The sequence below is a fragment of the Jatropha curcas genome, chromosome 3, assembly GCF_041381405.1.
Source record: "Jatropha curcas cultivar XTBG-Jc1 chromosome 3, XTBG_Jcur_1.0, whole genome shotgun sequence".
NCBI classification, from domain to species: Eukaryota; Viridiplantae; Streptophyta; class Magnoliopsida; order Malpighiales; family Euphorbiaceae; genus Jatropha; species Jatropha curcas.
Window position 1 is genome coordinate 1,177,370 of NC_143153.1, and position 24,716 is coordinate 1,202,085.

Consider the following 24,716-nt stretch of genomic DNA (forward strand, 5'->3'; position numbering starts at 1 on the left):
AGAAGAAAATTCAATATTTTACTTTTTATGGTTGCAGTATGGTTTTTGTTTGATAAATGAAAATATAGTCATTTTTTCTTATTGTTTTATTAGAATCTACTAATACAAAATTAACCACAATAATCACTGAGCTATTAGTCTAATGACTTACTTTTGTTGTAGACATAAAATAAGTAATTCACAATATTTATAATGAAATTAGCATCATTAAAAATAAAATGTATATGTATTTTTTTATTTACTTTCTCATATTATTATTGGTAAGAAAATCTTGTAAGAATATTTACTATTGAGGTGATCAATTTAGAGGAAAAAACTTGCCAAACAAAGGGCAAAACAAATTGGCAAGTTTAGCCTAATCTCGACAAAAAATTTATGAACACATAAATTTAGCTTGGGCCCATCCTTTACTGATAAAAAAATAAATTGAATTTACTGATAAAAAAATGATATATTGGTAATTAAATTGATATTATCTTAATTTTTTGCTAAGATTATATTATTATCATTATCATCATCATATATCATGGTTAGCCGTAAAATTTGCAATGCCTTTTAAAATATAAAAGTTTAAAAATTAGAAAATGGAAGGGAAATTTAAATTTAGATCTATTGCCAGGTTGTATATGCATTACCACTAGGCTATGTCTTGACATGTAGAAAGTGTTTTTATGTATACTGAAAGTAATTTCTCGTTTTAAATGGTGGAAAATTAAATTCTCGTAGAAAAAAAGGAAATTTTAAATAATACAATATTTATTGTTCAACGGAAAACTTTTATTGTCATTCCAATACAATATTTAACTTTCCTATAATATTTTTTTTTTCAAATTTTACCTTTCTAAAAAAATAAGTTTCCATAAAAAAAATTGAATTTCAGTAACTAAACCCTACGTAATTGCTGAATTTTCAATTTTTTTCCCAGATAAAATAGATTTTCTTTTTTAATGGATTGAAATAAATCACACATCTTCATGAATTTTCAATATTTATAAAACCTTTTTTCCTAATATAGATTTGGTTTGACTTCTAATTTAGTTAAATTTATCTTTTAAGTTAAAAGTTATAAGTAAATTAGTGTTTGATTTAAAATCCAATAGAACCAAAAAGTTGGTGGTGTCCAAATATGACCCGAGGTTTTAATTTTCAACAATGTTTTGTTTTTTTATGATTCGGTATCCATAGCTCATTGACTCGATTAGTTTGAATTCACATTAGGCAGATATATAAAAGGAGTTCGAATTCAAAATATCTGATTAAAATAAAAAGAATCTATACTATCTCATCTCACCCCATCGAAAATATTTAACTGTATTTTTTGAATATGATTTTTGATCACATGAAAATAACATATTATGTATCTTAACATTCATAAGACATAGGGTTTGTTTGTTTATTAAAAATAATAATCACTTTGTACAATTTCACCGTTAAAAAGAGAAGGGTTGAGTGGTCCATTAAAATAAAGGTGGACTCTATCATCAATAATTGCAGACAAAAGCCGTTGCTTCTCTTGATTAACTAGCTTCTTGGCATTTCTTGTTTTTGTAACAGAAAGACAAATATTTTCTTGTTCTTGTGGTTAATATTAAGTACATATGTAGGTTTATTAAGGTGTGGGAAGAGTTGCAGATTGAGATGGATGAATTACTTGAGGCCTGATCTTAAAAGAGGAGCTTTAACAGAATCAGAAGAAGATCAAATAATCGAACTCCATTCGCGTTTGGGTAACAGGTTTGCAATTAATTCTTGTGATTATACTTTTTAAATCACTATTAAACACACGGTATGAAATTATTAAATTTTGTATAATTCTGCAGGTGGTCTAAAATTGCTGCACATTTTCCAGGCCGTACAGATAATGAAATAAAGAACCATTGGAATATAAGAATTAAGAAGAAACTAAAGATTCTTGGTATAGACCCACAAACCCATAAGAGAATTGATACAGAAGAAGCTGAAACCGCTAAAGAAGAGTCAAAAGTGAAGGATTATCAGATAGAAAGTGAATCTTTGAGAAAAGAATTTGATGCAGGATCTGTTTTGAACTCTTGTACTGATAAATCTGAATCTTTTTGTTCAAAAATTGAAGAATCTGTCATCAGAGAAGAATCTCAGCAGAATTGGATTGATAATGTAGACTCTTTGCTTTCATGGAATGGCTTTAGTAATCTGGAAGAGATTTTTCCTTTTGACAGTCATCAATTATGCTAAGGAATTTGGATTGTAAATTCTTTTTTTTTTTTTTTTTTTTATTCGTGAAAATGTATAGAACAGTACAGCAGATGATGGAGACGATGGAGAGAATGATGGAAGACCCTTTTGCCTATACGGGTAATTGGCCATCAGAGCCACCATCACCAGTTGAACGAAGTGGGTATAGCAGAGGGAGGACTCCATGGGAGATAAAAGAAGGAGAAACAGAGTACAAGATGAGATTTGACATGCCTGGAATGACTAAAGAAGATGTGAAGGTATGGGTTGAAGAGAAGATGTTGGTTTTGAAAGCAGAGGAGGTGCCCGAGAAAAATAATGTCAATGGTGCACAAAATGGAATAGAGGAAGAAGAAGAAGATGGAGGATGGTCTGCTAAGAGCTATGGGAAATATAGATGCAGAATTGCATTACCTGAGAACATACAGTTTGAGAAAATAAAAGTTGAGGTTAAAGATGGAGTTTTGTATATAACCATTCCTAAAGCTTCTACCACTGGCAGGATTCTTGATATCAATGTTCAATGATCATTCACTTCCTATATGCATGTGAAGTTTATCTAAATGACTTTTTTTTTTTTTTTTTTTTTTGGTTAGTACCATGTAAGAAGCTTTGGGTGTAAAGAGAACCAAAACTTTCTGGCTAATAATATTCTGATCATGGAATTGCATCCTGGAGTGGCCGATATTTTAATTGTCATTCAAGGAAAACTTTTATACATATATATATATATATATATATATCATAGTAGCTGTACAATCACCTAATGAAATAAAGTAACATCGAGAGTTTTCTTTCTTTTTTTTTTTTTTTTTTTTTTGAACTTATTTTTTAGAAGAAGCTGACTTTTGGAATATGATTGATCTTGTAACTCTCTTCACCAAATAATCGCCTATTAAGGTCGATATGTGTATAACACAAATTCAACACCTGAAGACTAGAAATATTCTGTAAGCCTTCTGGAAGAAACCTCAAGTTTGGACACCACCAAAATTCAAGATACCTTAAACTAGGAAAAGCTCCACGGCCTATCTCCGTCCACTCCACTAGGATATCCACATGATGGAAAGTAAGTATTTCAAGCTTTGGAAACCCACCTGCGTCACAGAACTCTTTACCGATGCAGCGTACTTTATAAGCACGATCTATATGAAGAACCTTTAATTTGGGAAGAAATTGAAGTGTAGGGGCTGGGGGCTCTAATAGATTGGAATTAAATAAATATAACACAGTGAGGTTTTCCATGGAGGCAAGCCAAGCAGGCATTTCAACAAGGGCACCATATAACCTCAGATGTTTAATAGAAGATGGAGGGGAAAATGATTCCAAATCTAGAACAGATAAATGAAAGGAGTCCCATTCATCTGCTTTGAGTGACAAGGAGACAAGATTTTCCATCTTCGTGATGGCTGCAAATAGTTGGGTGGAATTATCTTCAGACACACAGCCAACACTGAGTTGTTGCAGTTGGGTTAACGAGCTTAGTTCACTGGCAGTGACGCCTCCAGCATATACTTCACCTAAAGTAAGAAGACTTTTCAATGTTCCAATTCCACTTGGAAATCTAATGCCCTCTAGAGTGTAGCTGCGTATATTCAAAGTTTGTAGGTTTTGAAGGTTGCCTAATGTCTGTGGAAGTTCACCCTTAAAAAAAAATTTCGAGCTCAAATATCTCAGGTGAAACAAGTCACCCACTTCGTCAGGTAATCCCTCCCCAAGGCCGCCATCCAAACGTAACACCAATAGATATTGCAACTTGCAAATAGTTTCCATATAGGCCCGAGAAAAACCAGATCTTAATGAAGTCAAAAATAGAGAACGAATTTGAAGGGTTTTGAAATCAGGAGGAATATTGTTCCGGCAATGATGTATTATAGCTCGTACAGGTAAATTCGCAGCTTCAGCCAAAAATTCCACTTCATCCACCTCGACAACGCATAAATTTACATGTGATTCATTAAAGTCAATATAAGGCCCATCATCAGAAATATATGTCTCTTTGTGTGTTTCTATCAGCAGTCCTAGATGAATTAACTCGTCGATAACGTTATTTGCTACATTATCTATGAGTTCCCCTTCTTTCTCTGGTATCAGATCTTCAGCTGATAAAAGCCGAGCCATCTCAGCCCTCGTCAAATTATCTACTCCTCTAAGAACGATAGCGCAATAGTCTAAGCAGGACATGAGATAATGAGGAAGACTTTGATATATTGAAACGAAATCAGCTGAAGAAGAAGAACAACTCTCACCTATTTCGTCTAGTGCTGTAGAAGATAAGCTATCCTTTCTTCTTTGCATCTCCGCAAAATACATTTCTTTTCGATCAGTTGATTCACGAGTGAAGCAGATCTGAGGCATATTTTTGGATGCGTGAAGGAACTGAGATCTGAAAACCTAGAGAATATCTAATTAATAGATTTTCTTAATCTCACTTTTCTGTATTTCCAGCACTCACAAAAATGGTAAATACAAACAATATCCATGTATAAAAAAGCACCAAAATCAAAGAAAGAGATAAATGGTATCTTAATTGAAGATCAATTCTCAACTAATCAACACCAGCTCCAGAGAAAAAAGATGCTTGATGCCTTTTCAATTGTCACTTTAAGAGAAGCTTTAAGGGTAACAAGAATTTCTTCAGAGATCCACCATCAAATTCAAAGGGTAAAGAAAGAAAAGGATAATAAAGGAAAAAAAAAAAAAAAAGGGACAAAGAATCTACAAAACGAGCGGTGACCCTATAATTTTAACTGTTCAACATCAATTTAGCCAAAATTTAGAAAAATGTGTGTTTTTTTTTACTTTAGTCTTGTCTTTTTACTTTAAAATTAATGGAAAATGTATGTTTTTTTTACGGAATGACCAAGCAGTATCACGGAGGCAAATCTCAGGGATATTTAAAATATTTTGATAAAAAACTAGACTATGTAGATAATTATGGTACACCTCAGAGATGAAATAATTATTTTTCCAAAAAATAACATTTTTCGAAGTCAGCAGACAGCAGTCAATGCAATAAAAAATTTTGACAGGAAGGACTTATCTACTTAAGAAAAACTCGTCGACACCAGGTTCATACCCCATGTACGAACCGAATAAATAAAATTAAGAATTTTTTAAAAAGTGTTCCGACTTTATCATTGTTTTCAAAGTGTATGGTCACAAATACTCTTGTTTCAAAAACAATATTGAATATCATTGATTCGGTCTATAACTAGGGTCATGGATCCAGTCTAGGTAAGTTTTTCCCTATCTACTTTCAAGAAAAACTTACCTAAATCCGGTCTATATCCCTACCTATGGCCTAAACCAATGAAATTTAATATTCTTATTGAAAGAGGGTATTTCTGACCATACATTTTAAAAAAAAATGATAAAGTCAGGAACATTTTTTTTAAAATCATGAATTTCATTTGTTTGGTTCATAAGTGGATTATGGACCGGGTTTAAGTAAGTTTTTTCATCTATTTATATATCAAATCAATTTTAAACAATATTTTAGTTTAAAGGATGACATTTTAATTTTTAAATTATATAGTAAAAAAAACAAGTAATATTTAAAAATAATTATTTTTTTAATTAAATTAAGCGTATGCAATCACTCGTACACGGAATGTAACTAAATATCACTGGATCCTTTATATACATTGGGCCATTATTCTACATTTGGAATACCATAAGCTTCATTTAGAAAGAAAAATTGGGGATGCCTCAAAAACTGCAATTCATGCCTCCTAATTGAAATTTCAATTTTCTTCAGGTTTTTTTATATTATATATAAAAAGGAAAGTGCCTTTTTTTTTTTTTTTTTTTTTTTTTTGCTTTAATTTTTCTTTATTGGTTGAATGAATCGAGTTGGAGAGGTCTCCAATCCATATCAACAAGCTTTGAAAATTTCGGTAGATGCAACTGCTTGTTGTGACCTTGTGAAAACTACAAATGAAATATTAATATTTTTCTTTCAGGTTTTTTCACTTATTTTAGGCTAAGTTTGGATGTATTTAGAAGCCTATTAATTTGGATTTGTTGCTTAGATAAGTTAAAATTTTCCTTTTTAAAAGATAATTTATTGTCAAATTATTACTAATATACTTCTATTCAATAAAAGCACATTTATATTTTCAATTATACAGACATCATTTAATATTGATAAATGGGTATTTAAAAAAAATTAAATAAACTACATTAACTAGTTTTCTTTAATCTATGTCAAAGTTGCACTATATATATATATATATATATATATATAAAATCTTTTAAGCTTCATTTGGTTCAAAATGGTATATCTACGAGAAAGCATAAGATATATGTCGAAGGAAATTATTTTTTTCTAGAAAATATAATTTGAATTTTTTTGTATATCAATCAACTTCTTAGGAAATGAATTACTCTGAAATGACAAAAAACATTAATGTACATAAGATAAATATAAGGAGATTTACAAATAATAAGAATTATTGAGAAGGTAAAAAGTATATTCTATCTTTATATTAATTAAATACATGTAGATATCACATTGCAATATATACCATGTGTAATGTTATTCTTTACATATGTCTCTGAAACTATCCTGTTAAGTAATCTATTTTTCTACGTATATATAGAAAAAAAATAAAAAAATAAAAAGAAAAAGAGAAGATAAGTGTCCTTCCACTGGACGGTGAATCCTGCCTAAAGCCACGTTGGCCTACATAGGCAACATTGTCACTTCAGCTGAAAACTCTGACACAAAATATCACGCAACAATCATAGGAAAACGTTACAAACAAATCAGGGTACCATAACTAAACACAGCAAATTATATTTCTAATCATAATATGATAATTCTTTTCAAAAAAAAATCATAATATGATAATAAAATATAAATAAATAATAATTATGATATCATTCCTTGTGTCATATATAATTAAGATGAGGACAAAAATTGAACGGACAAAGTAACAAAGTAGGGAGTTACTGATTCACTAGAATGCTCTAATAGTACAAATCGAACATTTTGTTTGCTTTCAGAAGTTGCCGACCCTAAATAAATTATTAGGTTCACTAGAATGATCAATTTTATTACCATTGTTGAATATTTAACTTGACTAGCATTTGGTAGAACCCAAAGAAATATTAAAGTAAGGAAATTATTATATGTAGAGATACATATAATAAATAGAATAATTCCATACCGAGAGGTTGAATTATATTTTACTATATGTGATTAAAGAATCGTTTATTGCATGTTACATATTTTTGTTATAGAAAAAGAAAATTCATTGCATAATAAATTCTTTTAAGTATTCTACTACCTCTTATTCAATAAAAATTAAGTAGTATATTTAATTACATGTTTTATTACTGTAAACATAAATGTTAAGGATAAGTAGTAGAGTGGACATAACCTATTCCTAGTGGGATCGATCTTTTTATTACTACGTTGCGATCCGTATACTTGCGAGTAATCAAGGAGTGCAACAAGTTTTCGGCGCCGTTGCCGGGGAACGATATTTTGTTATTTAACGAAAAAGTTCTTATGTATGATTTATAGCATTTGTTTTTTTTTTTATTAGGTACCAACTTACTTTTGATTCAAATTTTTGCAGGAGCACATATCGACTAATTTATATGCCAAGTACTAGATCTTCAACCAATGAATTAGAAGATTATCAGCCTGAGATTGAACATTTTCTTTCAAGATAGACAAGGAAAAAGAAAAGAAGAAATTCGGGAGTTATGGCTGAGCAAAATCCAACACAGCAAAGGTTGATGGATTACATTATTCCAAGCTTAAATGGTTCACAGAAAGGACTAGTATGTCCACCAGTAAATGCTAACCAATTTGAAATTAAACCTGTTTTATTGTTAAGAAATCTCTAGCCTTGCGTTTATCTTGCGATACTCATGGTTTGCACTAATAATTAATAATTAAATGCTTTTCCTTTTTTTTCCATACAAAAAATTAATAATCCAAGCTAATTGTCCTTAAAATTGACTGTAAGAAAATAGCAACATTTTGGCTGAAGTGAAATTTTTAAAATTTTTCAGAGGCAAAATATAATTTTTTGTATTTTAAGGAAACAAATACATAAATTTTTCTAAGGAAAATTTAATAAAAACATTATGATTGTTTTTGAGCCACTAGCTGAGTTGACTACTACGAGTAAAATCAAATTTTGTTGTTTTCAAATTCAACAGTGATGGACTTGTTAAATATGTATTAAGTAAAAGCCCAAGCCAAGCTCAAAAACCAGTCAAAACTCGGACGTTTTGTAGTTTATCAAACAAGTTTGAACACGACTAATTTATAAAATAGTGAGGGGATACAGTCTGTTATCTACATTCAAGGTAATAGTGAGGGGATCGTGTTGGACTATCCCCACAAAATCGGCCAAAGAGATGGATGATGAAACCAGAATCTTCACCATGGCTTTTAGCGAAGCTTCTCGGTGTTGCTTTGACGATACTAACAGGTTCCGCATGCAATTTAATGGTTCCACGTCATTATCTTTAATTAAGCATGTTTTCATGTCAGCTGTGATGGTGCAAAAGCTCATATTTGAACAAATTGTGGTTTATTCGGAGGAGAAGGTGGCAGCGTTCAGCAGCTCCTTGAAACCGAGACAATTAGTTCTGCTTGCAGGTAGACACTAAACTATATGAGTCGCGAAGGAATGCTACCTGCTGACAATAAAAGGGCTGGGGAGGAAGACAGTATTGAATCAATTATAACTTAGAAATCTGCAGATGTTGCTGAATCAGAGCAGAATCAGTGTGGTAATGCTGAGGTCATAAGCTGTATAGGTGTTTCTGAAGCAGAGCTAAATCCGTCTAGTTATGACGAAGAACAGATCGAAGGTGAAAGAAAATCTAATTTGGTTACAGATAAAAAAGAAAACCAACATTCTTGAATTGTAATTACTGATTGTTTTGACAACTCCGAAGTTGTTGAATCAGAGCAGAGTCAGTGTGGTAATGTTGAGGTCATAACCAGAACAGGCGTTTCTGGATCAGATACGAAGAGGTAAGTTGATGAGCTGATTCATGGCAATCATAGTCAAGAAGAAATCAACTGAGAAATTCAGATCATTTTCTTGAGAGAGAATCGAAAAATACAGGTACAAAGAGAGATATTTTTTCATACAGATCTCTATTGCTCTTAAACTAAGAAAAATGAACCCATTTTGAAGCTGATTACGAACCACATGACAATCAATGTCAATATGTTTCGTTCTTTCATGGAACACGGGATTTGCTGCTATGTGTAAAGCAGCCTGGTTGTCACAAAATAATGGAATGGGAAGATACAAAGATAACTGGAGATCTTGAAGCACATAAGAAATCCACTTCAACTCACACACAGTAACAGCCATGGCACGATACTCAGCCTCTGCAGTAGATCTACTAACAGTGTTTTGTTTTTTTTTTTTTTCCATGAAATTAAGGAATTCCCCAAGTAAATGCAATATCCAGTAAGAGACTTTCTAGTGGTGAGGCAAGAGGCCCAATCAGCATCATAGAAAGCTTGTAGTTGAAAGGAATTGGTGGCAGGAAAAAACAATCCTGTTGTTGGATAAGTTTTCAAGTACTTCAACACATGAATAGCAGCTTTTAAGTGTGTTGTAGTAGGGGCTTGCATGAATTGACTCAGTTGCTGAACTGAGTAAGTTACATCTGGTCTTGTTAAATTGAGGTAGAGCAAGCGGCCCACTAAACTTCGATATTGTTCAGGATCCTTCAATAAATCACCGTCATCTGGTTTAAGTTTTAGACCCTGGATTAAAGGAGTATGTACTGCTGTGGCATCTTGTATACTAACCTCCTGTACCAAATCCATTATATATTTTCTTTGTGTAACACACAGGCCCGTTTCTGATCTAGCTATCTCCAAACCTAAGAAAAACTTAGCATAGCCTAGATCTTTGATAGTAAATTTGTCATGTAAAAACTGCTTGACATCAACAATCAACTTTTCATCAAATCCAGTAATCAAAATATCATCTACGTATAATAATAAAGCCAAAAAATCATTGTTTGTACCTTTTGTAAAAAGACAATGATCATTTTGGGACTGTTGAAACCCATACTCTCCTAAATGCTTGGTAAGTTCTTTATTCCATTGACGGCCTGCTTGCTTTAAGCCATACAAAGATCTCTGTAACTTGCAGACCTGTCCTGGAATGACTTTTGTGTAACCTGCTGGAGGTATCATATATATATCTTCATCAAGAAAACCATGGAGATATGCATTATTGATATCCAATTGATGCAAGGACCACCCTTTAGAAGCAACAACTGCCAAAAATATTCTAACAGTCACTAGTTTAGCCACAGGGGAAAAAGTTTCAGTATAATCTAATCCCAATAATTATGTATAACCCTTGGCAACTAAACGTGCCTTATACCGGTCAACACTCCCATCTGATTTGTACTTTACCCTGTACACCCATTTAGAACCAATAGGTTTCTTACCCTTTGGTAAATCAGTTAGAACCCAAGTCTTCTTCTCCTCTAAGACTGCAAGTTCCTTTTGCATGGCTTGCACCCAATTAAGGTCTTTATTAGCTTGATGAAAAGAAACAGGCTCTGGAATCTTTGACACATTGGATACAAAAGAAGTATATGATGAACTAATGCATAAGGATATAGGTAAAAGTGTAGAACGGGGATGGAGAGTAGAAATACCTGAGATGGATCGTTGAGTAACAGATGATGTACCATTGGTATGTGCTGCTGCCACAAAATCTTGAAGCCAAGATGGTTTTTGTGTCACTCTATTACTCCTTCTAATGACTGGTTGAGAATCTATATGTTCTAATCTAGTTTCATGATCTGAATGACTATGTGCATCTGATATAATATGACTCTCCTGAATATCTAAAGAATCATGTAATTGGGTAACCAAGTTTGAAGGTTCGGAAGAAGGAGAATTTGATAAAGAGGAATTATTTTCAAGATCATGGTGAAAATCATTAATTGGTTCTAGTATATTTGGTAAAATAGGTGTATCATGGGTAATGGAGTGTGAAATTTGGAAAGGAAATTGTTGTTCATGAAAAAGTACATCTCGAGAATGAAAAATGGTTTTAGAATTAATATTGAACAATTTATATGCTTTATGGTTTTGGGAGTAACCAAGTAAAACTGCAAGTTGTGCTCTATGATCGAATTTTGTTTTGTGAGGATTTGTATTTGTTGCAAAACAAAGGCAACCAATAGTTCTGAAATATGAGATATCAGGAGGTTTACCATTCAATTCCTCATAAGGTGACTTCCGATCTAAAACCACAGTAGGTATTCTATTTATAACATGAGTTGCTGCCAATAGACATTCAGACCAGAAATTTTTAGGAAAATGACCTTGGAACATAAATGCCCTTGCTATCTGTAACAAACTCCTATGTTTTCTCTCTACCACACCATTTTGTTGGGGAGTGTATATGGAAGATCTTTGATGCATTATACCCTTAGATTGAAATAAATCCCTACATTGAGTATTCAAAAACTCAGTTCCATTGTCAGTTCTAACCTTTTGCACTTTAACTCCAAATTGTGTTTCAATTAACTGCAAGTAATGGCTTAAAACTGAACAAACTTGATGCTTAGTATTTATCATATACACCCATGTATACCTAGATTTATCTTCCACTATAGTTACCATGAATTTTGCTCCAGTTATAGACTGCACACCATAAGGACCCCATAGATCTATGTGTATTAATTGGAATAATTTTTCTGATTTTGTAACATTTGTAGGAAAAGGAACTCTTGATTGCTTAGAAATAGGACATATTGAGCATACAATGTCACACAATTCATCATGATCAAGTACACCAGCATATCTCAGTCTTTGATTAGAAACATGTCCTAGTCTAGAATGCCAAAGTTTAAAGTTTTGTATTTTCCTACTATTTTCAGTACAAGTAGTCATACATTTACTACTTACAATATCAAAAGACTTCTTATTCAGCAAATATAACCCATCTTGCTCATGACCAATGGCAATCTTCTCGTTACTCTGCAAATCCTGAAAAATAGAACAATTTGGTAAGGATTTAACTGCAATTTTATTTGTTTTGGTTAATGATGTTACTGAGATCAAATTACATTTGAAAGAAGGTATGTAAAGGACATTGGTCAAAATAATTCTGTCATTTAGCTTTATTGTTCCTATATAATGAACTAGTTTTATGGCTCCATCAGGTAATTTGACAGATTTTGGTTTGGCTAATTTGTGTAATGTGTCAAAAAAAGAAATGTTATAGGTCATATGGTCAGTACACCCTGTGTCAATGATCCATTCACCTATGTTCTTATCATCAGTACCTTTAAAGACCTTGTTAGATGCAGTACCTGTAAAAGAACAATTGTTCACATATACATTTTCATCAGTTACAGTCATCATCTGCTTGCCCTTCATGGCTTTCATAACTTCTTGTTGAATGATCTTAGTGAGATTTTCACTCCATTCTGCTGTAGGTCCTTTTGAGTTTTCATTCTGGACATCAAAAGGAGTTTCTCCTGCATTGTCAACAATATGAGCTTGTGACTGACCTTTCTTCTGCTTTAATTCATAATACCAATATGGATATCCTACAATCTTGAAACATGTCTCCCTTGTATGGCCTTTGGTTCTACAATTGTCACAAAACTGGTTCTCCTTTCCAGTACTCTCCCTTCTCTTATAATTGTTCTTGCTATCCTTAAAATTTCTTTTCTTGTAACCTGAATTACCCTGAGCAAGCAAAATTGCAGAAGATTCACTAGATTCAACAGTAAAATGGTTCATTTCTCTTTGCTTCTCCACACGCAAGACCATTGAATAAGCTTTATTAATTGATGGCAAGGGGTCCATCAGTAAAATTTGATTCCTCACGTGATCATAACTATCATTTAGGCCCATAAGAAATTGCATCAACCTTGAATCATTCTCAAAATCCATAAAGAATTTTGCTGCACCGCAACTGCAAACAGGAAACTTCTTTAAACTAGCCAATTCATCCCACTTTTGTTTAAGTTTTGTGAAATACACTGTTATTGAGTAATTTCCTTGGCTAAAACTAGAAATCTCCCTTGTGATCTGGTAAAGAAGAGGTCCATTACTATCACCATATCTTTGAAATAATTCATCCCAAAGTTCTTTGGCTGAATTTGAATATAGAAAAGCTTCAGCGATATCTTTCGATATCGAGTTCAAAAGCCATGAAACTACCATACTGTCTGTTCTCATCCATTTCTCATACACAGGAGAATTAGAGTTAGGTTTCTCATACCTTCCATTAATGAAATCCAGCTTATTCTTCGCTCTGAGAGCTATAGTTATGGATCTGCTCCAAGAGTGATAATTGTTTCCATTCAAAGGTACACTGACTAGATTCAGTCCAGGATGATCTGAATTAGTTAAATTCAGAGGATCATTAGTCAATTCAGCTTCTGATCTTGCAATCTGAGATATGTTTGGCTCCAAATCATCGGGATTCGTCATTTGCTCTGATTGATGCAGAAGAAAAAGAATTTAAGATCAACCTTCAGTAACCTAAATGCTCTGATACCATGATGAGCTGATTCATGGCAATCATAGTCAAGAAGAAATCAACTGAGAAATTCAGATCATTTTCTTGAGAGAGAATCGAAAAATTCAGGTACAAAGAGAGATACTTTTTCATACAGATCTCTATTGCTCTTAAACTAAGAAAAATAACCGTCAATGCCAGCTGGCAACTTATTGAAAATAAATTAGAGCCACAAGATCAAATCAGAATCATATCAGTATACTTTCATAAGTTTCCAATAAGCATTAATGGTAGAAAAGGGTATACGATATTGTAATGTTATTCTTAACTAAGGACGAGCGGATTCTACATTTATAATGCTAGTCTCAAACAATAAAACAGGTTTAATTTCAAATTAGTTAGCATTTACTACTCATTTCTGTGAACCATTTAGGCTTGAAGTAACTACTCACCATTTAAGCTTGAAGTAACGTAATCCATCAACCTTTGTTGGATTATAATACCATTTTACCGTTAAATAAAGGAAATTGACTTGTCTTGTACAATTTTACCGTTAAAAAGAGAAGGGTTGGGTGGTCCATTAAAATAAAGGCGGACTCTATCATCAATAATTGCAGACAAAAGCCATTGCTTAATCTCTATTACTGGACTTGATTTGTCTGCCTTTCCTCATTTCAAATTCAAACAATGGTGAACCAAACCGTAATTTCCTATAAACAATGCTATGGACGAGGTTTAAGTAAGTTTTTTCATCTACTTATATATTAACCAATCTTAAACAGTATTTTAGTTTAAAGATGACATTTTAATTTTTAAATTATATACTAAAAAAAATAAGTAATATTTAAAAATAATTATTTTTTTAATTAAATTAAGCGTATGCGATCACTCGTACACGGAATGTAAGTAAATATTATTGTATCCTTTATATACATTCGGCCGTTATTCTACATTTGGAATACCATAAGCTTCATTTAAAAAGAAAAATTGGGAATGGTTCAAAAACTGCAATTCATGCCTCCTAATTGAAATTTCAATTTTCCTCGGGTTTCCAATTTAAGCTTTTCTCTTCCTTTATCATCAAAAAGCACTTCTTTTCGATCAAGAAACCTTCGTTTCATTGTCAAAGCAAAGGCAGCAGAAAATAGAGACAATCTTTATCATTTACGGAAAGCCACCAAGCAGCACCACCACCAACACCCCCAAACCAAGAAAAGAACGGCTCCTGTTGCTCCAGTAGGTATGTAATTAATTTAATTAATTAGTTACAAATTAATTGTTCTCTCTTAATTGTCTAAATTTAGTTGTAAAATGTGGGGTTTTTAAGATTTTCAGAAAAATCTTGAATTGCAGGGCTATGGGACAGATTTCCTACAGCTAGAACAGTACAGCAGATGATGGAGACGATGGAGAGAATGATGGAAGACCCTTTTGCCTATACGGCTACTTGGCCATCAGAGCCACCATCACCAGTTGAACGAAGTGGGTATAGCAGAGGAAGGACTCCATGGGAGATAAAAGAAGGAGAAACAGAGTACAAGATGAGATTTGACATGCCTGGAATGACTAAAGAAGATGTGAAGGCAGAGAAGGTGCCCGAGAAAAATAATGTCAATGGTGCACAAAATGGAATAGAGGAAGAAGAAGAAGGAGGATGGTCTGCTAAGAGCTATGGGAAATATAGCTGCAGAATTGCATTACCTGAAAACATACAGTTTGAGAAAATAAAAGCTGAGGTTAAAGATGGAGTTTTGTATATAACCATTCCTAAAGCTTCTACCACTGGCAAGATTCTTGATATCAATGTTCAATGATCATTCACTTCCTATATGTATGTGAAGTTCATCCAAATGATGTTTTCTTTTTTTTTTTTTTTTTTCTTTTTTTTTTTTTTGTATAGTACTATGTAAGAAGCTTTGGGTGTGAAGAGAACCAAAACTTTGTGGCTAATAATATTCTGATCATGGAATTGCATTCTGGAGTGGCCGATATTTTAATTGTCATTCAAGGAAAACTTATAAAAATATATATATATCATATTAGCTGTACAATCACCTAATGAAATAAAATAACATAGAGAGTTTTTTTTTTCTTTTTTTTTTAACTTATTTTTTATTAATTCTTTCAGCAACCGATGAAGCTGACTTTTGAAATATGCTTGATCTTGTAACTCTCTTCACCCAGTAATCGCCTTGTAAGGTCGAGATGTGTATGACACAATTTCAACACCTGAAGACTAGAAATATTCTGTAAGCCTTCTGGAAGAAACCTCAAGTTTTTACAACGCCAAAATTCAAGATACCTTAAACTAGGAAAAGCTCCACGGCCTATCTCCGTCCACTCCACTAGGATATCCACACCATGGAAAGTAAGTATTTCAAGCTTTGGAAACCCACCGGCGTCACAGAACTCTTTACCGATGCAGCGTACTTTATAAGCACGACCTAGACGAAGAACCTTTAATTTGGGGAGAAATTGAAGTGTAGGGGCTGGGGGCTCTAACAGATTGGAATAACTTAAATGTAACACAGTGAGGTTTTCCATGGAGGCAAGCCAAGCAGGCATTTCAACAAGGGCACCATATAACCTCAGATGTTTAATAGAAGATGGAGGGGAAAATGATTCCAAATCTAGAACAGATGAATTAAGGGAGTAGAATTCATCTGCTTTGAGTGACAAGGAGACAAGATTTTCCATCTTCGTGATGGCTGCAAATAGTTGGGTGGAATTATCTTCAGACACACAGCCGACACTGAGTTGTTGCAGTTGGGTTAACGAGCTTAGTTCACTGGCAATGACGCCTCCAGCATATACTTCACCTAAAGTAAGAAGACTTTTCAATGTTCCAATTCCACTTGGAACTCTAATTCCACTTGAAGTGCTCGGGTGGCCTGTTATGATATTGATGTGTCTCAACTGTTGAATATTAAAGACTTGTAAAGGCAATTCCTTCAGTTTTCTATGGGTGATTATATCCAAAGTTTGTAGGTTTTGAAGGTTGCCTAATGTCTGTGGAAGTTCATCCATATCTAAAGAACTCAGCCCCAAATATCTCAGGTGAAACAAGTCACCCACTTCGTCAGGTAATCTCTCCAAAAGGCGGCCATCCAAATGTAACACCAATAAATATTGCAACTTGCAAATAGTTTCCATAGAGGCCCGAGAAAATCCGACTGAATCCAAAAATAGAGAACGAATTTGAAGGGTTTTGAAATCAGGAGGAATATTGTTGCGGTATTGATGTATTATAGCTCGTACAGGTAAATTCGCAGCTTCAGCCAAAAATTCCACTTCATCCACCTCGACAACGCATAAATTTACATATGATTCATTAAAGGCAATACAAGGCCCATCTCCATATATGTATGTTTCTCTCAGCGGTCCTAGATGAATTAACTCGTCGATAACGTTATTTGCTACATTATCTATGAGTTCCCCTTCTTTCTCCGGTATCAGAGCTTCAGCTGATAAAAGCCGAGCCATCTCAGCCTTCGAAAAAAGAAGAGGATATCGTCCTCTATGAAAGATAGCCCAATAGTCTAAGCAGGACATGAGATAATGAGGAAGACTTCGATATATTGAAACGAAATCAGCTGAAGAAGAAGAACGACTCTCACCTATTTCGTTTAGTGCTGTAGAAGATAAGCTATCCCTTCTTCTTTGCATCTCCGCAAAATACATTTCTATTCGATCATTTGATTAACGAGTGAAGCAGATCTGAGGCATATTTTTGGATGCGTGAAGGAACCAGAAAAGATGAGGGAAAACAATTATTTCATCATCGAGATCTGAAAATCTAGAAGAAAGAAAATATAAGGGAAAAGATAAGCAACTGACATGGGAAAGAAGTTTACAAAAGTTAACCTTATCGTTTTACTTTAAAATTAATGGAAAATATGTGTTTTTTTTTTTTTATAGAATGACCAAACAGGGTAAATTTCAGAAACATTTCAAATATTTTAATCGAAGACGGATAAATCTAAAAAATGAAATAATTATTTTTCAAAAGATAACACTTTTCGAAGTCAGCAGACAATAGTTACTGCAGCAAAAAATTTTTACAGATAGGACTTATCTATTTAGGAAAAAACTCATTGAGATCGAGTCCGTATCCCATATACGAATCGAATAAATAAAATTAAAAATTTTTTAAAAAATATTTTGATTTTATAGTAGAGTCATGGATCCGGTCTAGATAACTTTTTTCCTCTCCATTTACGAGAAAAACTTAGCTAGATCTAATCTATATCCCTACCTATAGCCTAAATCAATGAAATTCAATATTTTTATTGAAACGAGAGTATTTCTGACCATACATTTAGAAAAAAAATGATAAAGTCGGAACACTTTTTTGAAAATCATGAATTTCATTTGTTTACTCCATAAGTGGACTACGGAACGGGTCTAAATAAGTTTTTTCATCTATTTATATATCAAACCAATTTTAAACAGTATTTTAGTTTAAAGGATGACATTTTAATTTTTAAATTATATAGTAAAAAAAAGTAATATAAATAATTATTTTTTTAATTAAATTAAGCCTATGCGATCACTCGTACACCGAATGTAAGTAAATATCACTGGATCCTTTATATACATTCCGCCATTATTCTACATTTGGAATACCATAAGCTTCGTTTAAAAAGAAAAATTGGGGATGCTTCAAAAACTGCAATTCATGTCTCCTAACTGAAATTTCAATTTTCTTCAGGTTTTTTATATTATATATAAGAAGGAATGTGCCTTTTTTTTTAATTTTTCTTTAATTTTTCTTTATTGGTTGAATGAATTGAGTTGGAGGGGTCTCCAATCCAAATCAACAAGCTTTGAAAATTTTGGTAGATGCAACTTCTGGTTGTGACCTTGTGTATGTTGATTCCTTACCAACTTCAACTTGTGCAAACTACAAATGAAATATTAAAATTTTTCTTTCAGGTTTTTCCACTTATTTTAGGCTAAGTTCGGACGTATTTAGAAGCCTATTAATTTGTATTTGTTGCTTAGATAAGTTAAATTTTTCCTGGCATATTAATAAAATAAATTGAATTTACTGATAAAAAAAATGATATATTGGTAATTAAATTGACACTATCTTGATCTTTTGCTAAGATTATATTATTATCACTATCATCATCATATATCATGGTTGGTCGTAAAATTTGCAATGCCTTTTAAAATAAAAAAGTTTAAAAATTAGAAAGTGTTTATTTTTTAATTGAGGAAGGGGAATTCAAATTTAGATATATTGCCAAGTTGTATATGAATTACCACTAGGCTATGTCTTTACGTGTAGAAAGTGTTTTTATGTATACTGAAAAGTAATTTCTCGTTTTAAACGGTGGAAAATTAAATTCTCGTAGAAAAAAAGAAATTTTAAATAATACAATATTTATTGTTCAAGGGAAAACTTTTATTGTCATTCCAATACAATATTTAACTTTCCTATAATAATTTTTTTCAAATTTTACATTTCTAAAAAATAAGTTTCCATAAAAAAATTGAATTTCAGTAACTTTTACCCTACGTAATTGCTGAATTTTCATTTTTTTTCCCAGATAAAATAGATTTTCTTTTTAATGGATTGAGATAAATCACACATCTTCATGAATTTTCAATATTTATAAAACCTTTTTTCCTAATATAGATGGTCTTTTAGTTTGACTTCTAATTTAGTTAAATTTATCTTTAAGTTAAAAGTTATAAGTAAATTAGTGTTTGATTCAAAATCCAATAGAACCAAAAAGTAGGTTGTGTCCTAATATAACTCAAGGTTTTAACATTCAACAATGTTTTTTTTTTAATGATTCGGTATCCATAGCTCATTGGCTCGAATAGTTTGAATTTACATTAGGCAGACATATAAAAGGGGGTAAAAACACTTTTTCTAAGTTTTGAAAGTCTTCACGTTTAGAGTTTATTTTCTCCGAGTGTTGAAAATGATTTCACATTTAGAGTTCGAAATCGGGATATCTAATTAAAAAAAAAAATTTATATCATCTCATCTCACCCGTTGGAAGTATTTAAATGTATTTTTTGAATATTATGTATCTTAACATTCATAATCCATAGGGTTTGTTTGTTTATTAAAAATAATAATCACTTTGTACAATTTTACCGTTAAAAAGAGAAGGGTGGAATGGTCCATTAAAATAAAGGTGGACTCTGTCATCAATAATTGAAGACAAAAGCCGTTGCTTAATCTCTATTACTGGACTTTGATTTGTCTGCCTTTCCTCATTTCAAATTCAAACGATGGTGGACCAAACCGTAATTTCCTATAATAATAATAATAATAATAATAATAATAATAAAGCAGATTCTCTCAATCTGTGAGTGTGAGGCGTCTATAAGCCCACATTTCATTCGCTTCACACACTCATTTATTTATTTTCTTATTTTTCACTTGTAAAAGAACCAAAACAAGAGGACAAAAAAGAACTAGACGTTAGGAGCTTCCACGTGGGCCCCACATCCTCCACACTCTTGCAAAAACTTAAAAAAAAATTTAGTGTATATCTTTTTTTTATACAAATTAATAATAACTAATTAATTATTATTTAAAAAATTATTGCTATTTATTCTGTTTCTATTTTCGGTGAAAATACACCAATATTTTAATTGTGTTAAATGTATTTATTTGATTTGTATAATATATATATATATATATATATAATATATATATATATAGGATTTTTTTAGAAAATAAAATGCTAAATATGTTTATGAATAAAATTTATCTATAACTGATTTATTATTTATATCTGAATAATATTGTCGTTAATATTCTGGTTGCAACCAAAAACTTATTTTGGTAGGTATTTTCATTTATTTATTTAATTTGTTTGGTGTATCAAAAATCAAAAATATATATAAAAACCCTGCACTTTAAAGGCAAACAAAAATGCCTGCACACTAAAAGCTTCTTTCTTTCTCTGCAAATTTCAGTTACTTTCAATTTCAAGCAGTTTACACTTTACAGTGTTTATACACAGAAACCCTTTTCTCTCTCTTCTTGTGTCTTTCTCGCCTGGACATGTAATTGAACCATTGGGCCATCAACTTTAAGATTTTCAAATTTAAAGTGGAAGGAAGAGCGATCAGAGAGCCCTTGAAGCCGTTGTCCATAAGAGACTGAAGAGTTTTATAATAAACATATATATAAATAAAGAAGAGAAAGAAAAAGAAGGGTTTTGAAAAGAAAGGGTTTCGTTTTTTATACAAGAGTGAAATGGCTGAACCAACATGTCTTATGAGATCATTCTCTCACCCATCTACTGCTTCTCGTGAAGCCAAAGAGGTTAGTCCTTAAAAATTTTCTTGTTCTATGTTGCTATATTTATCATTTTATTATGTTTAAGTAATGGCTATTAAAACAAGTTCTTTTGTAAACTTTCGTGGGTTTTGGTTTAATTGTTATCAGTTTGCTTCTATTCCCAGTTTGGTTATTTAGAGGTCTTGGAAAATACATGTGGTTCGAATGGGCAAATGGAGATTTAATTGATATTTCCTTCCATTTGATCGGACCAAACAGAGTGTAAATCGGTGCTTATAGGGCTAGTGGATAGTGGGTTAGTCCTTTAATAACTTGAGTTCTTAATTAAATGCTTAATGCTTTGTAATACATATTTTACTTTAACTCTGTTTAGTATAAATGCTTTTGAAGTTTAGAATTCATTTGATAAATGGTATAATTTTATTTGGTTAGTTAGTTAAATTCCATAAATTGAGTTGATAAGGGTGAAATGAGCATTTTTGTTTTTGTGCCAAGCTTGAAACTAGGAAATTCCAAATGAATTTCAGAAAATTTGTTGAATTAATTTATCCCATTTTTTTATTTCCAACTTTTCCCAATAACCAAACAGGTATTTCTGATTATTTGGACTTTCGGGTGTTTTACAGGTGCATATTTTCAATTTTTTTTTGTCTTTTTTTTTATGTGTTTAAATGCAGATTTTAGTGCTTCCTGTTATGTATTAGACATGTTCGGATTGATACTGATAATTGCCATTCCTTGGACTTGTATGAATTAATATTTCTTCATTGAAATCCTTTGATCCGAGTTTATTTATTTTACTTGGCATTAATATCTTTATATTGTAGCAGTAAGCGACTTGATTTGGGTTAATAGCTTATCATGGGTGTACTTATTGATCTTCTTGGAGTTTTTAGGCAGCTCTATGTTTAATGTTTTTTTGGTTTCTGTAACATTAAAGACTATAAAAGCTGTGTGTTCACTGGGAAAATTTTTGAATTACAGGGGGACCCCCTTCGTGCCTTAACTGAATCAATCTCATTTGGGAGATTTATGTCGGAAACTTTAGCTTGGGAAAAGTGGTCAACTTTCTCTCACAATCGCTATTTGGAAGAAGTTGAGCAGTTTTCCAAGCCAGGTTCTGTTGCTCAGAAGAAGGCTTATTTTGAAGCTCATTACAAGCAGAGAGCTGCAATGAAAGCAGCAGCCTTGCTTGAGCAAGCAAATACTGCACTTAGTAGTGTTCCTGAGGGAGATATTGCAGCCAATAATGTTTCTGAAGCAAAAACTGCAGCCAATAATGATCCTGAAGCAAAAACTGCAGCTGATAATGTTCCTGAAGCAGAAATTACAGATAATAACGTTCCTGAAGTAGAGATAGTGGGCAGAACTCACAAGGATACTCCTATAGATTTTGTGGAAGCTGAGGCAACTGGCAATACTGTTATTGGTGTACAACAGGAAAAAGATGTCCATGCACTAGCTCAGTCTCCTGAGTCTCATCCAGAGGATAGGTTACAAAATGCAATAGTGGAAACAACTGAAAAAGTGATAAGAGAAATGATTGAGGTGGGAAGCTCTATTCAGATTGAAAATCCAAAGCAGCTTGATAATGCTGAGGAATCTGACAAGATTTTGGCCACTCAAGAAGCAAAAATGCCCAATAAGGTAAATTCTTCAATTTTATGCCTTCTTTTCATGCATTCTGCTAAATTATCGACTCCGTGTTATTACCATTTGAATCAGGAAACTGCTGAAAAGGAGAATGTAGCCGTACCTAGTAATAAAAGACAAATGAATTCGTCATCAAAATCTTCAAGTCAGAGTAGAGCTTCTAAAGTCCCGAAGCCTTCTATCAAACAGGTTAATTCCACACAGCTGAAGGGTGGAACAAATGTCAATCCAAGCAAAAAGAAATCTCTGGAAGAGTTGATCGATAGAAAGAGATTAAATGCAAAACCTGTCCACATGTCGATTAATTTGCCTCCTAGCACAAGAGAAACGAGCAAAAGTTCTACCAGAATGTCAAAAGAGAGTTCAGCTACGCCACAAAATTCAACAAGGGTATCTCCGTTCCTCTTTGTGATTACTTTTCAGTTGCTACATATGCAGCACACAACTGCCCTCCTGTGCATTATTCTCAGAAAATATCTATAAACACAAGCTGATGACTTACTTTTGCAAACTGTAGGCATCTGTTTATGGGATATCAAAGCTTCTTCCTTCAATAAATCGCCAGTCAGAAGATAGAAGGTATTTATGCTCTACAATGCCTAGTAAGTTGGTCCTTTCTAAATATTTTTTGTGCTCACATTGAAGATGTATTCTTGCAGAAGTCAGTCTCTACTCAATAAATCAGTTTCTGGAGGAAGAATAGCCGGCGGGATATTGCAGGCCATCTCTGGGGAGTAAGAATCTGCTACTTAAATTTAAAGATAGTTCATATTTGTGTTGAACTTATAATGCTTACCATAATTAGTCAAGCAATATGCACATGCTCACTTCTCAAACATTTCTCAGGAATTTGTTCGAAACTTGCTAATTGGCTTAATCCTTATTGATTTCATATTGTGAGTAAACATTAAAAGACATAATTGAAGGCACGAATTTGCATGCCTAGGCAAACAGCTTTTCAGACGTTTTCATTATTTTGCTTTCTTTTGGAGCTTGTATATTAGCACTAAAATACAAAAGCACCATATATTGCACTATCTAAATTATGCTTGACTAACTGTATGGCAGCCGCACAAAATCTTCAACTGCAAGTGGAAGTAAAGTACGGTCTTCAATTATATCTTCTCCTTTTAGCTTTAGGAGTGGCGAAAGAGCTGCAAAACGTAAAGAGGCAAGATTAGAAACTTTGGTTCTTTGTATTATCCCCTTATCTGTAAGTATGCTATGGCTTTGACACATTGTTTCATTTGCTCTGCCAGTTCTTTCAGAAGCTTGAAGAGAAAAACAATGCAAAGGAGGCAGAGAAATCACATTTGCATGTAAAATCGAAGGTTCTGTGTAAAACCTTACCATAATGCTGCTTGTATTAGCAGAAATTAGATTTGCATGCATTTTAATTTTCGAATTATAATGTATTGCAGATTCCATTGACACGGCCTCGATCTCCTAAACTTGGAAGAAAGCCCTCTTCCTATATGGTCCAGGAAGCAAGCTTTCAGCATCCTCAAAGGCCTTCAGTCAATGCTGAAAGCTCTAAGCGTGTTGTACCGAAAGGTAACCAAAGCACAACTCACTCGATCACTTTGCTAACAAGGAAAAAAGCACATGAGAATGCTTCTCCAAATATTCAGCATTGAGCTCCCATAGAGAAGCTATTTCAAGGAATTGATTGACCCGGCTATTGATTATGAAGATTTTCATTTGTAATTACACACTACAAAGAAGAAAGACAAACCTGCAGTGACAGTGGGATTCAGATTAGGGTAATACTAGTGGATAGTTAGTTGTAAGCAGTTTTGGGGATATAAAAAGAATGCTTTGTTTTTGCATCTAGGGTTGGCAATATTGTTACATGGTGCATGTAAAAAGTGATGTGCTTTCATGCAATTCTGAATGAAATATAACTTTGCATTGTTGTTGCATAATTTGATACTGTTTCTTTTTTTTTTTCTGTTTTAAAACAGTTGAGCGGAAGTTCAAAGGTTTGTTGATGCCTGAACAGTGCACTGGTTAAGAAGAATGAATATATAGCAATTGCAATGCCTTTCAACTTTATAATTAGAATACGATTTGCGAGAATA

The 24,716-nt window shown here is 32.7% G+C and overlaps 5 protein-coding genes and 1 pseudogene across 5 annotated transcripts; 4 read left to right on the forward strand and 2 right to left on the reverse strand.

Moving 5' to 3' along the window:
• The first annotated feature begins 1,530 nt into the window (after window positions 1-1,530).
• LOC149497293 (myb-related protein 315-like) lies at window positions 1,531-2,257 on the forward strand. The gene is made up of 2 exons (XM_089719612.1): window positions 1,531-1,734; window positions 1,821-2,257. The coding sequence occupies exons 1-2, from the start codon at window positions 1,643-1,645 to the stop codon at window positions 2,212-2,214; spliced, it is 486 nt and encodes a 161-aa protein (XP_089575738.1). The 5' UTR covers window positions 1,531-1,642; the 3' UTR covers window positions 2,215-2,257.
• On the forward strand, window positions 2,217-2,884 carry LOC149497294 (heat shock protein 21, chloroplastic pseudogene; annotated as a pseudogene).
• LOC149497295 (putative disease resistance protein At1g58400) lies at window positions 2,232-4,896 on the reverse strand. Its single transcript, XM_089719611.1, has 2 exons — window positions 4,464-4,896; window positions 2,232-4,385 (listed from the first exon to the last, which is right to left on the reverse strand). The coding sequence occupies exons 1-2, from the start codon at window positions 4,570-4,572 to the stop codon at window positions 3,046-3,048; spliced, it is 1,449 nt and encodes a 482-aa protein (XP_089575737.1). The 5' UTR covers window positions 4,573-4,896; the 3' UTR covers window positions 2,232-3,045.
• Window positions 4,897-14,738: 9,842 nt separating this feature from the next.
• On the forward strand, window positions 14,739-15,683 carry LOC149497296 (small heat shock protein, chloroplastic-like; the record flags this gene model as incomplete). Its single annotated transcript, XM_089718848.1, has 2 exons — window positions 14,739-14,949; window positions 15,063-15,683. Coding segments are annotated over 2 exons (672 nt in total), but the record flags the coding sequence as incomplete, so codon positions are not given.
• A 29-nt stretch (window positions 15,684-15,712) lies between these two features.
• Window positions 15,713-17,571, reverse strand: LOC105644742 (putative disease resistance protein At1g58400). Its single transcript, XM_089719767.1, has 2 exons — window positions 17,327-17,571; window positions 15,713-17,248 (listed from the first exon to the last, which is right to left on the reverse strand). The coding sequence occupies exons 1-2, from the start codon at window positions 17,388-17,390 to the stop codon at window positions 15,834-15,836; spliced, it is 1,479 nt and encodes a 492-aa protein (XP_089575893.1). The 5' UTR covers window positions 17,391-17,571; the 3' UTR covers window positions 15,713-15,833.
• A 3,021-nt stretch (window positions 17,572-20,592) lies between these two features.
• LOC105644743 (TPX2 (targeting protein for Xklp2) protein family) lies at window positions 20,593-24,560 on the forward strand. The gene is made up of 8 exons (XM_089718818.1): window positions 20,593-21,006; window positions 21,967-22,629; window positions 22,708-23,025; window positions 23,153-23,214; window positions 23,295-23,369; window positions 23,704-23,806; window positions 23,895-23,966; window positions 24,057-24,560. The coding sequence occupies exons 1-8, from the start codon at window positions 20,938-20,940 to the stop codon at window positions 24,270-24,272; spliced, it is 1,578 nt and encodes a 525-aa protein (XP_089574944.1). The 5' UTR covers window positions 20,593-20,937; the 3' UTR covers window positions 24,273-24,560.
• Window positions 24,561-24,716: the final 156 nt, after the last annotated feature.